Source organism: Perissodus microlepis, chromosome 7, assembly GCF_051167445.1.
Source record: "Perissodus microlepis isolate ML-2025 ecotype Zambia chromosome 7, ASM5116744v1, whole genome shotgun sequence".
In the NCBI taxonomy this organism is placed as follows: domain Eukaryota; kingdom Metazoa; phylum Chordata; class Actinopteri; order Cichliformes; family Cichlidae; genus Perissodus; species Perissodus microlepis.
Window position 1 is genome coordinate 61,767,365 of NC_140467.1, and position 13,773 is coordinate 61,781,137.

General features: G+C 43.3%; 2 protein-coding genes across 2 annotated transcripts in view; both read left to right on the forward strand.

The window, feature by feature from the left end:
* LOC146384498 (TIMELESS-interacting protein-like) lies at positions 1 to 12,150 on the forward strand. The gene is made up of 8 exons (XM_084936482.1): positions 1 to 174; positions 667 to 757; positions 4,990 to 5,065; positions 5,390 to 5,512; positions 5,599 to 5,662; positions 6,501 to 6,719; positions 10,897 to 11,118; positions 12,063 to 12,150. Coding segments are annotated over exons 1-8 (933 nt in total). The 5' UTR covers positions 1 to 38; the 3' UTR covers positions 12,065 to 12,150.
* Positions 12,069 to 13,773, forward strand: part of LOC146384499 (mitochondrial inner membrane m-AAA protease component AFG3L1-like) — a 17,226-nt gene continuing 15,521 nt past the window's right edge. Inside the window, exons 1-3 of the mRNA XM_084936480.1 lie at positions 12,069 to 12,147; positions 12,743 to 12,816; positions 13,079 to 13,228. Of these exons, the coding sequence (XP_084792606.1) occupies positions 12,808 to 12,816; positions 13,079 to 13,228 (159 nt within the window). The 5' untranslated portion in view covers positions 12,069 to 12,147; positions 12,743 to 12,807. The remainder of the gene's footprint in view (positions 12,148 to 12,742; positions 12,817 to 13,078; positions 13,229 to 13,773) is intronic.

Here is a 13,773-nt window from a genome sequence, read left to right on the forward strand (position 1 = left end):
TCACACGTCTTTTACTTTGTCTCCAGGACCGACTCACCATGGTTGACCCACAGGAAAATAGCCTGCATGACATTCCTGACTATGACGGCATAGAGGATGAAGCTTTCCCCCCACTCCCACCACCACACTCCCCAGGCCGGGGAGGCCAGGAGGAAGGAGACCCTTTTGCAGATGGTAGATGCTGCTGTGCTCTTACAGGATTACTATGAGGTCTTTAAGATGTGATGTGATGATTCAGAACTTTGTATGTGAGGAGAAAGATTTTAAATTCATGGTTTAATGAAGAATCACATAGAAAAATAAGATTCAGGAAAATAAGGCCAATGTGGGAGAAATACAACCTCCCATAGTCTCATAGTCCTTCCACAAAGCTGTTTGGAACAGCTTGATAATAATGAATTTGTTAGTTCAGCCTAGAATTAACAAATGCATGAACTGGTTTTTCAGCATCACTCTGAGACTGGATGTTTCTAACAATAACAACACACATGTTTTTGTTTGTGTGAGCAAGTGAAACCTATCAGATAGATACTGTTCAAACCAGCACATTTCTTCTGTAACCTCCGATCTATAATTTGTCTGGATTTAAAGATAAGCTTGAAGTTTGCCACGCTGCCAACAGAATGAGTTAGAAACACATCCTGTTGTCATGTGTTTTCAATGCAGGAGATGAAGGTGAGGTATCACAGCTGGCTGATGTCCCTACTGCTAAAAGGAGAGGCGTGAAGAGACCCCAACCCAAGCTGGACTCCCACAGGTAGCAAAGACAATTTATATTACGACAGAGGGTTGAAATGCATTAAAATGTGCATTTAAATAGGAATTTGATGTCATCTTGTGTGAGCTGGGACACAAGGAGGCCAAAATCATTGATTGACGTGTGCAGACTATCAGTGTTGAACCAGGTTGAACACACGAGTCTGTGACTGCACTGGTTTTTATCACCATTTGAATAATAATCGTGCACAGAAGCTCAGAGACACGCTGACACAGAGTTGTTGCAAATGTTTGAAAACTTAAGTTTGTGGAAAGAACTTTGCACAAAAAAAGTGATGTGATATTAAGATAAGATAAGATAAGATAAAACTTTATTAATCCCTCGGGTGGGTTCCTCTGGGAAATTCGGTTCCAAATAAGCACAGCACCGACAGAAGTTATAGAGTTACAGAATATTATATATATATATATATATATATATATATATATATACACACACACACACATATATAAATACAAGACATATATAGATAAAAATATACAAAGGGGATAAATAGAATAAATAGGAATAAAATAAAAATAAAAATACAAGTGGATTGCACATTTCAAGTATGGAGTCTATTGCACCGTTGACTATTAACAAAAAGTATTGCACAAAGGTAATTGCACAGTGAGGTGAAGAGGCACTACAGCTTAGTTGTTCCCCCCCCTTTGTCCTCCTGCCTCCCCTCCCTCTCCCCTCCAGAGAGGAGTTAAACAGTCTGATGGCGTGTGGGACAAAGGAGTTTTTAAGTCTGTTGGTTCTTGTCTTGGGGAGAAGCAACCTGTCACTGAACAGGCTCTTCTGGTTGTTTATGGCCGTGTGCAGAGGATGCCCAGCATTGTCCATAATGTCCATCAGTTTCTTTAAGGTCCTCTTCTCTGCCACTGTCACCAGAGTGTCCAGCTTCATGCCGACCACAGAGCCAGCCTTCCTGATCAGTTTTTCCAGCCTGGATGAGTCCTTCTTTGCTGTGCTGCTCCCCCAGCACACCACAGCATAGAAAAGTACTCCAGCAACCACTGACTGGTAAAACATCCTCAGGAGCTTCCTGCAGATGTTAAAAGACCTCAGCCTCCTGAGGAAGTACAGTCGGCTTTGGGCTTTTTTATACAAGTGCTCTGTGTTGCATGACCAGTCCAGTTTGTTGTCCACCCACAGCCCGAGGTACTTGTACTTGTTGACCACCTCCACCTCCTCCCCCTCTATCTGAACCGGCAGTGGACCTGCTCTGGACCTCCCAAAGTCCACAACCAGTTCCTTAGTCTTTGAGGTGTTGAGTTGCAGGTGGTTTGTGTGACTCCATGCGACAAAGTTCCTCACCAGACTTCTGTACTCCTCTTCCTGATCATCCCAGATACACCCCATGATGGCTGTGTCGTCTGCAAACTTCTGAATGTGGCATAATTCAGAGTTGTAGCAGAAGTCAGAGGTGTACAGGGTGAAGAGAAGTGGGGACAGCACAGTTCCCTGTGGTGCTCCTGTGCTGCTGACCACAGTGTCAGACGTGATGTCCTTCAGCCTGACGTACTGTGGCCTGTCGGTGAGGTAGTCGGAGATCCAAGCGACCAGGCAGGGGTCCACCTCCATCCTGTTCAGTTTTTCCTGAAGCAGACAGGGCCGGATGGTATTAAAGGCACTGGAAAAGTCAAGAAACAGGATCCTGACCGTGCCTTTTCCCCCATCCAGGTGTGAGTGGGCTCTATGCAGGAGGTACAGGATGGCATCCTCCACTCCGACACCCGCCTTGTAGGCGAACTGTAGTGGGTCCTGGGCATGTTGTACCTGTGGTCGGAGGAGGTTGAGGAAGAGCCGCTCTAGAGTCTTCATAAGATGTGACGTCAATGCCACCGGTCGGAAGTCATTCAGCTCATTGGGCCGGTTCCTTTTGGGGACCGGGACGATGCAGGATGTCTTCCATAGGGCGGGCACTCTCCCCAGTCGCAGACTGAGATTGAAGACTCGTTGTAGCGGCTCCCCAAGTTCAGCAGCACACGCCTTTAGCATCCTCGGACACACCTTGTCTGGACCTGCTGCCTTTCTGGGGCGAAGCTTCCTCAGTTGTCTCCTGACCTGATCCACTGTGACACTGGGAGATGATTGGAAGGAGGGGGGGGAAGATGTCTTGCTGTTGAGAGAGGGATTGGAGGAGGGGGGTGTCATCATAGTGTCAGGAAGGGGGGGGAGCGAGGGAGGAAGGAGAGTGGGGAGAGGGCTCTGTAGTAAAGGTGAGGGTGAGGGTGGGGGGGTTGTGGGCTGGTCAAACCTGTTGAAGAAGTTGTTGAGTTCGTTTGCCTTCTCCACAGTCCCCCCCACTGTGCTTTTCTTGGTGTTGTGGCCTGTGATGGTTTTCACACCATTCCAGACCTCCCTCATATTGTTCCTCTCCAACTTCTGCTCCACCTTCCTCCTGTAGGTGTCCTTTGCTTCCCCCAGGCAGCGTTTCACCTCCCGCTGTGCTGCTTTCATCTCCTCCTTCACTTTGCTCCTGAAAGCCTTCTTCTTCATGTTGAGGGCAGCTTTGACTTCCTGTGTTACCCACGGTTTGTTATTAGGGTAACACCGTACCGTCTTAGCAGGGGCGACCGTGTCCACACAAAAGTTGAGGTAGTCTGTAAGACAGTGTGTCGCCCCCTCTATGTCCTCACCATGTGGGCTCAGAAGCACATCCCAGTCTGTGGTGTCATAGCAGTCTCTCAGAGCATCCTCCTTTTCTGGGGTCCATCTCCTGATGGAGCGTGTTGTGACAGGCTGCCTTTGGACGAGGGGTGTGTATTGTGGCTGTAGGTAAACCAGGTTGTGGTCTGACTTCCCTAGTGGGGGGAGGGGGGTGGCTCTGTATGCATCTCTCACATTGGCATACAGTAGGTCAATTGTCCTGTTGCTCCTTGTGGGACAATTCACAAACTGGTGAAAAGCAGCCAGAGTAGAATCCAGTGTGGCATGATTAAAGTCTCCAGATATAATGATGAAAGCCTCTGGGTTTTGTGTCTGAAGTCTTGCTGTAACTGTGTGTATTTGCTCACAGGCAGCTGTTGCGTCGGCCCTCGGAGGGATGTAAACACACACACAGATCACGTGACTGAACTCCCGAGGTAGATAATATGGCCGCAAGCTAACAGCTAGCAGCTCCAGGTCCGGACGGCATACCGAAACTTTAACGGAGACGTGGCGACACCTGTCGTTTAGCAGAGTACTGCAGCGTCTTCTTACGCTTTAGCGGCGGGTACAAATGACTGCATCTGTGTGATGATGGTGCATCTTCACTCTGCCAGTCATTTAAAGAAGAAAGACTCTAATACCATTGTTGTTTTCATCATTTGGATGGGGAAAATTCCCAGACTGAAAATTGTCAGAGCGTTGGAGACATCCCTGGATGTGGTGAGAAAGATGGATGCCCTGGTTATGCCACACATGAAAAGCAGAGCTGGTGCTGCTGGATTACAGGCCCCAGTCCAAGAAGCAACGGGTTTTCTTCAGACTCAGATTCAGATTATCTTTGCTGGACCTCCCATCACATTTCAGCGTGCCCTGAGTATAGCATGATGAAAACTGTGTGCTGTAACTGTCTTTAGTGTGTTTAGGATTAGTTGTTTCCAGTCTCTGTACACCTATGGTGTTAGTATGGTTAGTATTGCCAACAATAAGTCAGGCTCGTTCCCAGTGGTCTCCCAGTGGGTGTCCCAGTGGCACTCCTCTGTTACTGTTCTGTTCACAATGTTCCTGGACAGAACTAAGTTATACTAAATCAAAGGATGTTAAATAAGCTTTTAAGTAAGAACGTCGATTATACTTAGGATAAAATTTGCAAGCTGTATTAAAGAAAAACATAGATTTTCATTTTATAAAATATTCAAATTAATTGCAACTTTGCAATATATATATATGTATATATATATATTTATTTAGATGGAGAAATTTGACTATTTCTCATTATACTGCCTTATGTACAAACAGGTGGCAAAAGAAAAGTTGTGGGCACCCTGAAAACCAAACAGCCTACCTCCCCAACAAGCTACTGCCTACTGAACATGGTACATCTAAAGGCATTGATATTTCCATTCAGAGGGTCTGTCTGTGTTGGCCCTGTGACAGGCTGGCGACCTGGCTGCTGGGATAGGCTTCAGCCATCCACGATCCTGAATTGGATAAGCCAAATATGCCTGGATGTGCTGCTAACCCTGCTTGTAATCCATTAATGGTTTAACTTAGTCTTAATATTTTTTTCCCAGGCTGATATCAGATAGAGGGCTTCCAGCTCTGGGCACTCTCTTTGACAATATCCAGCTCAAAGGCAAAGGACACGAGGTAGGATATGATAACATCTGTCCCACCAATTACCAGATGTGAATGAACATTGGTTTTTGAGCTAAATCTGTTTGGCCTGTCAGCTTTTAAATAGATGTCCTAAATTTGGTTTGAGACTAAAAGGCCAAAAGTTGCCCTTTCTGTCGTGGTCAAAAATGAGTGAGGTGAACCAAAGGTTGGTTATACCAGATTAAGATGTCTTTTTTAATAAGTCTTTTGTTCCAATGACTGGAAGTCATTTTTTTAGTGGGAAGAAGAAACGTCCTATCACACAAAGCCCTCTTTCATATCACTACTCGCTGTTTTTGATGTTGGCCCCATTAGGCTGCAGACCTGCGGCTGTTGATGCAGAAGATGGAGAACTGGGCCCACAGGTTGTACCCCAAATTGCAATTTGAAGATTTTATTGACAAAGTGGAAAGGCTCGGCAGCAAAAAGGAAGTGCAGGTGAGAGGAAGCAGTAGAATATTTCCTGCAAGCGTGTGGGATTCCTAATGTTCAGAATTTGTAATTTTTTACTCATTCTTTTATAGACATGTCTTACACGAATACGACTGGACATGCCCCTGACACATGAAGATTTTACAAGTACAGATGGTAAGAAAAAAATCATTACTGATGGGGATACGGTGGATTAGGGCTGTGCGATATGACCAAAATCTCATATCCCGATATAAGAATTCTATCGTCCGATAACGATATAAATCACAAAAATGTAACATTTTCTGTAAATTCTGTGGATCTCGGGCAGCTCGACTTGCGTGAAGTGTTTCCAGCTGCGCATCATGTAGCTGGAGTCGAGTGTTTTAACCGATGCATGAAACGATACATTTTTAGACATAAGTTGTAACGGCCGCCGTTTTCTTTGTGAGTATTTATTACACGGCGTGCTGCGGGGAAAAGCCTGTTCTAACGTTTGAGTCTAAGGTTTATTTTTTAGCACCTGGCGGCTCTTTTTTAACTTCTCATCCGTAAACAGTCTGCATACTCGTTCATGTGATTCAGTTTATTTTGAAAAGTCTCAACAGGCTCTTGAGCTTTATTCTGAAAGGTTTATGTGGAAAATAAACAAGCGGACACGCCACGCGATGGTTTTACCGTCGTTGTTGCTAACCACAACGCATAAAAACAGGCGCTTGTCCGTCCGTAGCTGGTTATATTAAATATAAGAGAAAGAGAGAACTTTAAGAAATTAATATAGCCACTACAGTGACCATCAAAACCATGAAAATATATTACCGTAAACAGTTTATTTTGCGACACCACGAAACAAACGATAGCGTAAAATGAAACATAGACGTTTTTATATCGTCAAACCATATATATCGTTATATCGAACAGCCCTACGGTGGATTCACACCTGCAGGTGCACATAGGAAATACTTGCCATATTCCACAGGACTTAATTATCAGCATTGCTTGAAATTGTGTTCAGGTGCTGGTGACGAAGAGGTACAACGTGAACCGGAAACATTTGGGGATCCTGATCTATTCAGCAGAGAGAGCTTTATTAATGCTCCCCAAGGGCAGATTGCCGAAGCCCTCGCTCCCCCACCTACTCCCTCTCTGACCGAAGAGCAGCAGAAACGCATTGAGCTGAACAGACAGCGGGCCCTGGAAAAGAGGCTCGCACGCCAGCAGCAGCAGCAAATTGGTAAGAATGGCAAAAATGTATCATACAGGTGGGACACAATATAACAGAAATAATTAATGAATCTGCTACAAAACATCCAGCGAAGGTTCATAAGGATCATCTAGCTTTATTGGTGTATTAACTTTATATGAAAATACAAAAAGCAAAACATTGCATGTACAGTATATTGCCAAAAGTGTTTGCTCTTCTGCCCCCACACTCATATGAACTTGAGTGACATCCCATTCATCACGTCCGCCTGTGCAGCTATAACAGCTTCAACTCTTCTGGCAGTGTTTATGGGAGTTTATGACCATTTGTAAGGTCAGACACTGATGTTGAAGGCCTGGCTCAAAGTCTCTGCTCTAATTCATCCCAGTGGTGTTCTGGTCAGGACTCCCATGCCAGAGTTCGTGTCTTTGTGGACCTTGCTTTGTGCACTGGTGCCCAGTCATGCTGGAACAGGAAGAAGCCATCCCCAAACTGTTCCCTTAAAGTCGGGAGCCAAAATGTCTTTGTATGCTGAAGCATTAAGAGTTCCTTTCACTGGAACGAAGAGACTGAGCCCAACTTCTGAAAAACAACCCCACACCGAAATCCCCCTGCCACCAAACCTGGAGCTCTGTTGTCCTGGCAACTGCTAAGTTGACTTGTCTATCGGCTTTCCAGATTGAGAACTGTGATCCGTCGCTCCATAGAATGCATCTCTCCTGTTCTAGAGTCCAGTGGTGGCGTGCTTTACACCGCTGTGTCCCATGCTTTGCGTTGCACTCTGTGATGTAAGGCTTGGACTACAGCTGCTCGGACATGGAAATGGATTCCACGAAGCTCTCTGTGCACTGTTCTTTAGCTAATCTGGAGACCACGTGAAGTTTGGAGCGATTGACTCCACAGAAAATTAGCAACCTCTGTGCGCCTCAAAATCCCTAAAATCCCACTGACTGGGATTTTACGTGGTCCACCACTTCATGGCTGAGTTGCTGTCGTTCCCAAACACTTCCACTTAGTAGCAGCAGTCTGCATGCCTAGGTGCTTGATTCTATACAGCTGTGGAAGTTACTGGATCACCTGAATTCAATGATTTGGATGATGAGTGAATACTCCTTACAATATAGTGAAGTGGATATAGTGTATATATCCACCAGAAACCCTGAAGGTCATCACAGTAGTGACGAGTTCCCGTATTGCACAGTTCGTCCAAACCACCAGAGATTCATCACATTAAAATGGTAAATGGCCTGCATTTGTATAGCGCTTTTCTAGTCCCTAAGGACCCCAAAGCGCTTCACACTACATTCAGTCATTCACCCACACACAGGCAATTCACACACTGGCGATGGCAAGCTACATTGTAGCCACAGCTGCCCTGGGGCGCACTGACAGAGGCGAGGCTGCCGGACACTGGCGCCACCGGGCCCTCTGACCACCACCAGTAGGCAAACATGGGGTTAGTATCTTGCCCAAGGGTATTTGGCATGCAGCCAGGAGACAGCCTGGGATCGAACCACCGACCTTCTGATTAGTGGCTGACCTGCTCTGCCACCTGAGCTACAGCCACCCCGTGGGGAGTTTGGTAATAAAAGGCAAAGCATGTAGAAAACATTAGTTTAGTTTTAGCGTAGTATTTTTGTTTTTGCCTTACACTTGTGATCCAAACTGTTTTTACTTCCTCTTTAGTTAAAACGGAGCCAGCTGTCTGCGATCTATTGTCTTCAAATCTTTAACAGTGACATTAAATCGTTCTTCAGGGTCCTCATTTACCACAGAAATGATGTAATGTGATTTAAATGAGACCCATAGAAAAGAAAATGACCTGTTGATCGGTCTCTATTATGAGCCTTCACCCATAAAAATGTGTTTACAATTGATAACACTAGATGGTGATATGAGACCATGTCCATTGTATTACCCGAGCATGATTTACTCATCGACTTTAAACTTTCAGATTTTAGTTATTAGTCCTCCTTAAGGGGAGCCAATCCACCCGTTCTCCCTTAAATTGAAAATCTGTTTTTACCCCCCTTTTTTTTTTTTTGTCCTGTATAGAAACTAAACAGCTGACATTGTTCGGGTAGTGTAGCTTCCAGAGATCTGAAGTTAACGTGAACTCTGGAGGGCAGTCAAAAGCTTAATTTTTTATAATGCAACATACTATTATTTACATACATACATATTATTTTAATAAGCAGTTTCAGGGTTTGTGCTGTTTTAATGAGTGTTTGATGGAAAACGACACTGGCGGGATTTGAGTCACATGACAGGTGAGTCCTAGTAAATAATTTCGAGTATGTGTACATAACACAGGCTAATGTTTAAAACTATTATTATTATTTTGCTAGCTATCAAACTTGCTGGAGAAATGATTGAAATGCACTGAGTGTGATAGAGTATGGCAGTGCTAGTACAGCAGTTAGTTATGGCATGGTGATTTATGCAGTATGCTTTAAACTTGGCTAACATTACTTGGCAGTAGCAGTAATATTAGTTACTTCACTCAAGTGAAAGCTTTAATCGTTAGTCCGACACTTAACTAGCCAACTTAAGACTTAAAGAAAAATTGGTAAAAAGAGGGACTGATCCATGTGGGCACAAAGAAGCCATTTTTTGTGCTACTGAAGTTCCCTGGCTTTCATTCAAAATGTGTTTATCGTGAGCACCTACACATTAAACAATTTAACAATTAAAAATGGCTTTAAGCTCACACTGATGCCTGTGGGGCACCATCAGCCACTGAGACAACAGACACATTTAGTGCTTTAATGAATGAATATTTCATACTTTAAGGCTGCCTGTTTATTTAAGGGAGATGAACAATACATTCTTATTTTACATAATTATATGACAGGTGATGGACTGAATAAATAGATTTTAGGTCGATGTTTGTGCGTTCTTAAAGTCTTATATGTTGAATTGAACTGAGTGTGTCATCTGTTCAAAGCCTCTCCCAGTCAGTGCTGTTCTCCATGCCTGTCTTACTGTACATGGTGTTATTAGCACAAACACTTTAAAGCTGATCATTTAGGACTTTAACAATAATACAGACAGCAATGTAGTCAAACATCTCACAGTTAGTTTTATTGGGAATGAACTTTAACCTGTTAGGCCCCCAGGGGTTTTCTGAGCTTCCTGCTCGAAAATGAAGAGGCCAAAATAAACGGAGTATTTCTCTGCAATTACAAACTCTGTGTAAATAGTCTTGGTATCAAAATAAAGCTAACGCCTGTGAGCTGTCATCAGAGGGGTAAATATTACTGCAGATGTTACTATGTCAAAGTTACTGTGACTCAAACATAGAAAAATTAATTTTTTATTTCCCTCACCTAATTTTTAAAAGTATTTTATAGCTTATATGCTATAAAATATACTTTGGGTCACATTTAACTCCAGAAAATCATAAATCAAAATATGGATATTACCTGTCCACAGTTTCATGGTGACGTAACTGCTCTTTTAACTGTTTGGTGTTTGTAGAAATGGTTTACAGCTGAGATTCAGAGGCTTCTGTGGACACTACTCATGTCAGCACTTATATTTCTGACCTCGTGTTATAACCGATTAAATGTGATCTCCTCCCTTTTCCCCCATTTTTGGTGGTGTGGGTGCTTAACTAGTTAAAGTAACAAACATCTGTCTCCTGTTTTTGTGTCACGTAGGAAAGAAGCATCAATATCTGATGAGCAGACTTATTAATTTGTGCAGATTTCTTGTCTTGTGTGGTTGTTTTTTCCAAGTGGAGATGAGCATCTCTAACAAGTTGATTTGTTCACATTTGCACATCTTCATTTTTGAGACAAATGTGTTTTTGAGTTTGTACACTATATGCATATAAGACAACCATTTCCTTTTTCAGTATTTTTGTGTGGTGCATTTTCCTCTGTTTTAACAAAAGGGGAACAAAGAACATTTAAGTCAACCTAAGACGATTTGTTTTAATTTTTACATGGTCTTACTGAGGTGATGCAAAGTGGAACATGTATTCTTTTTTTTGGTAATGTGCTGGAAAAGATTCATAATAGACCTTGAATGTGCTTACATTTGACCCTGAACAATGAGTATGAACCCTGCAGTTTACTGTTTCATTTTTCATTATCTCAGCTTCTCAGATGTGATGTTTTGCCTGTCTTTTATAAATCGTAGTAGACTGAGTGTGTCTGTGTTGACTGAAACCATCACTGTTTCTAATTCTCAACCCTTTCAGGCCCTTCAGACTCTCAGACTGCTGACATGTTAGGAGACAAACCTCCAGCTGCGTCCTCACCAAATGTCATCAACAGTTCTACCGATGGAGATGAAACTGTAGAAGATCCTGACCTCGAGCCTACCAACAACACCTCCACGCAACGAACCAGCCCGCTTCCCCCCAAAGACTCTGAGCCCGCTGAGGCTGAGGAAGAGACCGGCCTCAGCCCTGAGCAACAATGTCTGTAACCCAGTGTGTAGTATGTGAGCTGTACGTGAGATTGCTGTCAACTGACCATCACCCTCTTCGAAGCATTAAGTGCTCGTTCAATTATGAACAGTTCTTTCTTAAGCTACTGCTTTTAAAACAATATTCTGACAAACATATTCTCCACTCTGTTACTCCACCAGCAGCCTGAGTCATTGATACAAGCGAGGATAGATCCAAGCTTTCATGTTGTTTGAATTAGATTCTGGCCCTACCGTCTGAATGTCACAGCAGAAACCGTGGCTCATCGGGCCAGCCAACATTTTTGTAGTCTTCTGTTATCCAGTTTTGGTGAGCCTGTGTGAATTAAATGGTCTGATTCTTATATACTTACTTCTACTCTCCTGGAGTACTCAAAGCAACTATATATACAACATGCCTCATTCACACAAGCACTTCTAAACTCAAGTGCAAACTAATAAACATTCACACTCTGATGAACGAATCTGAGGGCAACTTGGGGTTAGTATCTTTCCCAAGGGTATTTGGCATGCAGACTGAAGCCAAGGATCGAACCACCAACCTTGCAGGTGATCTGCTCTACCACTTAAGCCACCCCGTAAATCCCGAATTACAGCCTTAGCAACCAGGAGTGGCACCTGGTGTGGTCTTCTGTTGCTGCGGCTTCAACATGTTGTGCGTTCAGAGATACCCTTCTGCATACTGAATGTTGGTTGTAAAGCATTGTAAAACATTTTCTCACCAAGAACCAGGAATGTATTAGTTAGCTATAATATATAATACAGATATATAGTATTTGTCCTTGACTCATTCCCTAATGAGTCAAGGATGGACCCACTGAATGAATGTGACCTCCACTGATTAGAGGTTTATAGTTGCTAAAAGCCATTCTTCAGCAGGTTGTTGTTTGTAGATGGTGTCCAGTGTACCAGCGGTGACTGTGTGGTCTTTTTCAGAACATAACTCGGACTCCAGCTAACTTCCTGTCCTGTCGCAGATTCCAGTTAGCTCAGCGACGACTCTACGCCACAGAGCCCAAAGGTGAGATCTGCTTTTCTGTTTTTCTCAAACATCAATAACTATTTAAAAAACTCACAAAGTTTGTTTCATTTGATATTATTGTGAATAGTTATTCACAATTTTTATTACCAAGAATGTGAAAAACAAAACTAAATGGCTAAATACACTGGTGGTATAACGCATTTTAAATTAGACATTTCAAATGCTGATGTTCAATATGAGGAATCAGCTTCTCGAGACTCACGCAAACCGGTGTCAGCCCTGTGACAGGTTGATGACCTGTACAGGTGTACCCTGCCTCTTGCCTTATGACAGCTGGAATCAAGTCCAGCACCCCCTGCTGGTCATTTTCCTTTGCAAGGCCAAAATGTGTTTGGTGGCCATCAGAATTTTTTTTTAATATGAAAAAACCCCAAAAATTTACCTGAGTAGCGTCCTCGACTTGAGCCAGTGAGCGGTGATCACAGGAGCAGGGATGGGGCTGTAACTTCAGATCAAATGCATGTCAAACTGAAATAAGTAATCGGGTTTAGAAAAGAATATCCTGATATTTCATGGATAAAAACTGAGAAACTAGAAAAGGAACTGTAGCTAAAATGACATTTCTGAATTTCAGATGGAAAAAAAGGACCAACCGGAGAAGGAGGGAAGAGAGGAGGAGGAAAGGACTGGTGGAGGCGAATGCAGAAGGTATGTCGTAAACATTGAAAGAACCATTCAGTTTTTATTTTACAAAATAAGTGTAACAGAATTATGAATACAGCCTCAGTTTTTCAATATATTTATTTTATGTAAGGGGCGAGCAGCCCAACGCGGTTCTTACTCATCTCTTATTTCTTGTAGCTGACCAATTTTTCCTCAAATCAGCATCATCCTTTCCTCTGTCATTAGCGTGCCATCGCATTAACAAATAATAACCTGCAGGTAACTTTCCTCCTGTGTTGGTCTGCAGGGCGACTTCCCCTGGGATGAGAAGGATTTCCGTTACGTGGCGATCACGGTGGCCGGACTGAGCTCGGCTCTGCTGTATTTCTGCTTCAGAGACACCGGCAGAGAGATCAGCTGGAAGGACTTTGTCCACAGCTACCTGGGCAGAGGCAAGGTGAGGATGTTTGCTCCCAGGCTGCAGGGATATTTAGTCCTGATTGTAGTGGTTGCTGACAGATGACATGGTAACCAGCCACCCACATGAAGGAAGCTGTTTTTACTCCCGTCCCTTTAACCAAGTGTTCACACAGTGCCCACAGATTGCAAAAATAGCAAAACACACAGAATGCTGTAATTACATTTCAGTAAACACTGGCCCGTTCAATCCAAAGCAGAGTTTAAGTTAAGTTTGAGAGTCAAGTTGAATTTGGTGAACCCCTATTATCAGAGTGCATCTTTGTAAGGTGACTCGGCGCTCAAACTCAAACATTGCCTCCAATCCTCTGTCTGTGTGATGAAATGAAAAGGTGGCTTAATATCAGAAATATTATAATTCTGATCATTTATCAGTACTGACACTTGTGAGACTTCATCAGAGGTGTGAGCATCACAGCAGATGCCTTTGTGACAAAGTAACTGAGAATAAAACACAGAAAAACATGAAGGAGATTTTCCTGGCTGGGCTTTTTATAGCAGATGACCTTAAAAATATTCTGCAAT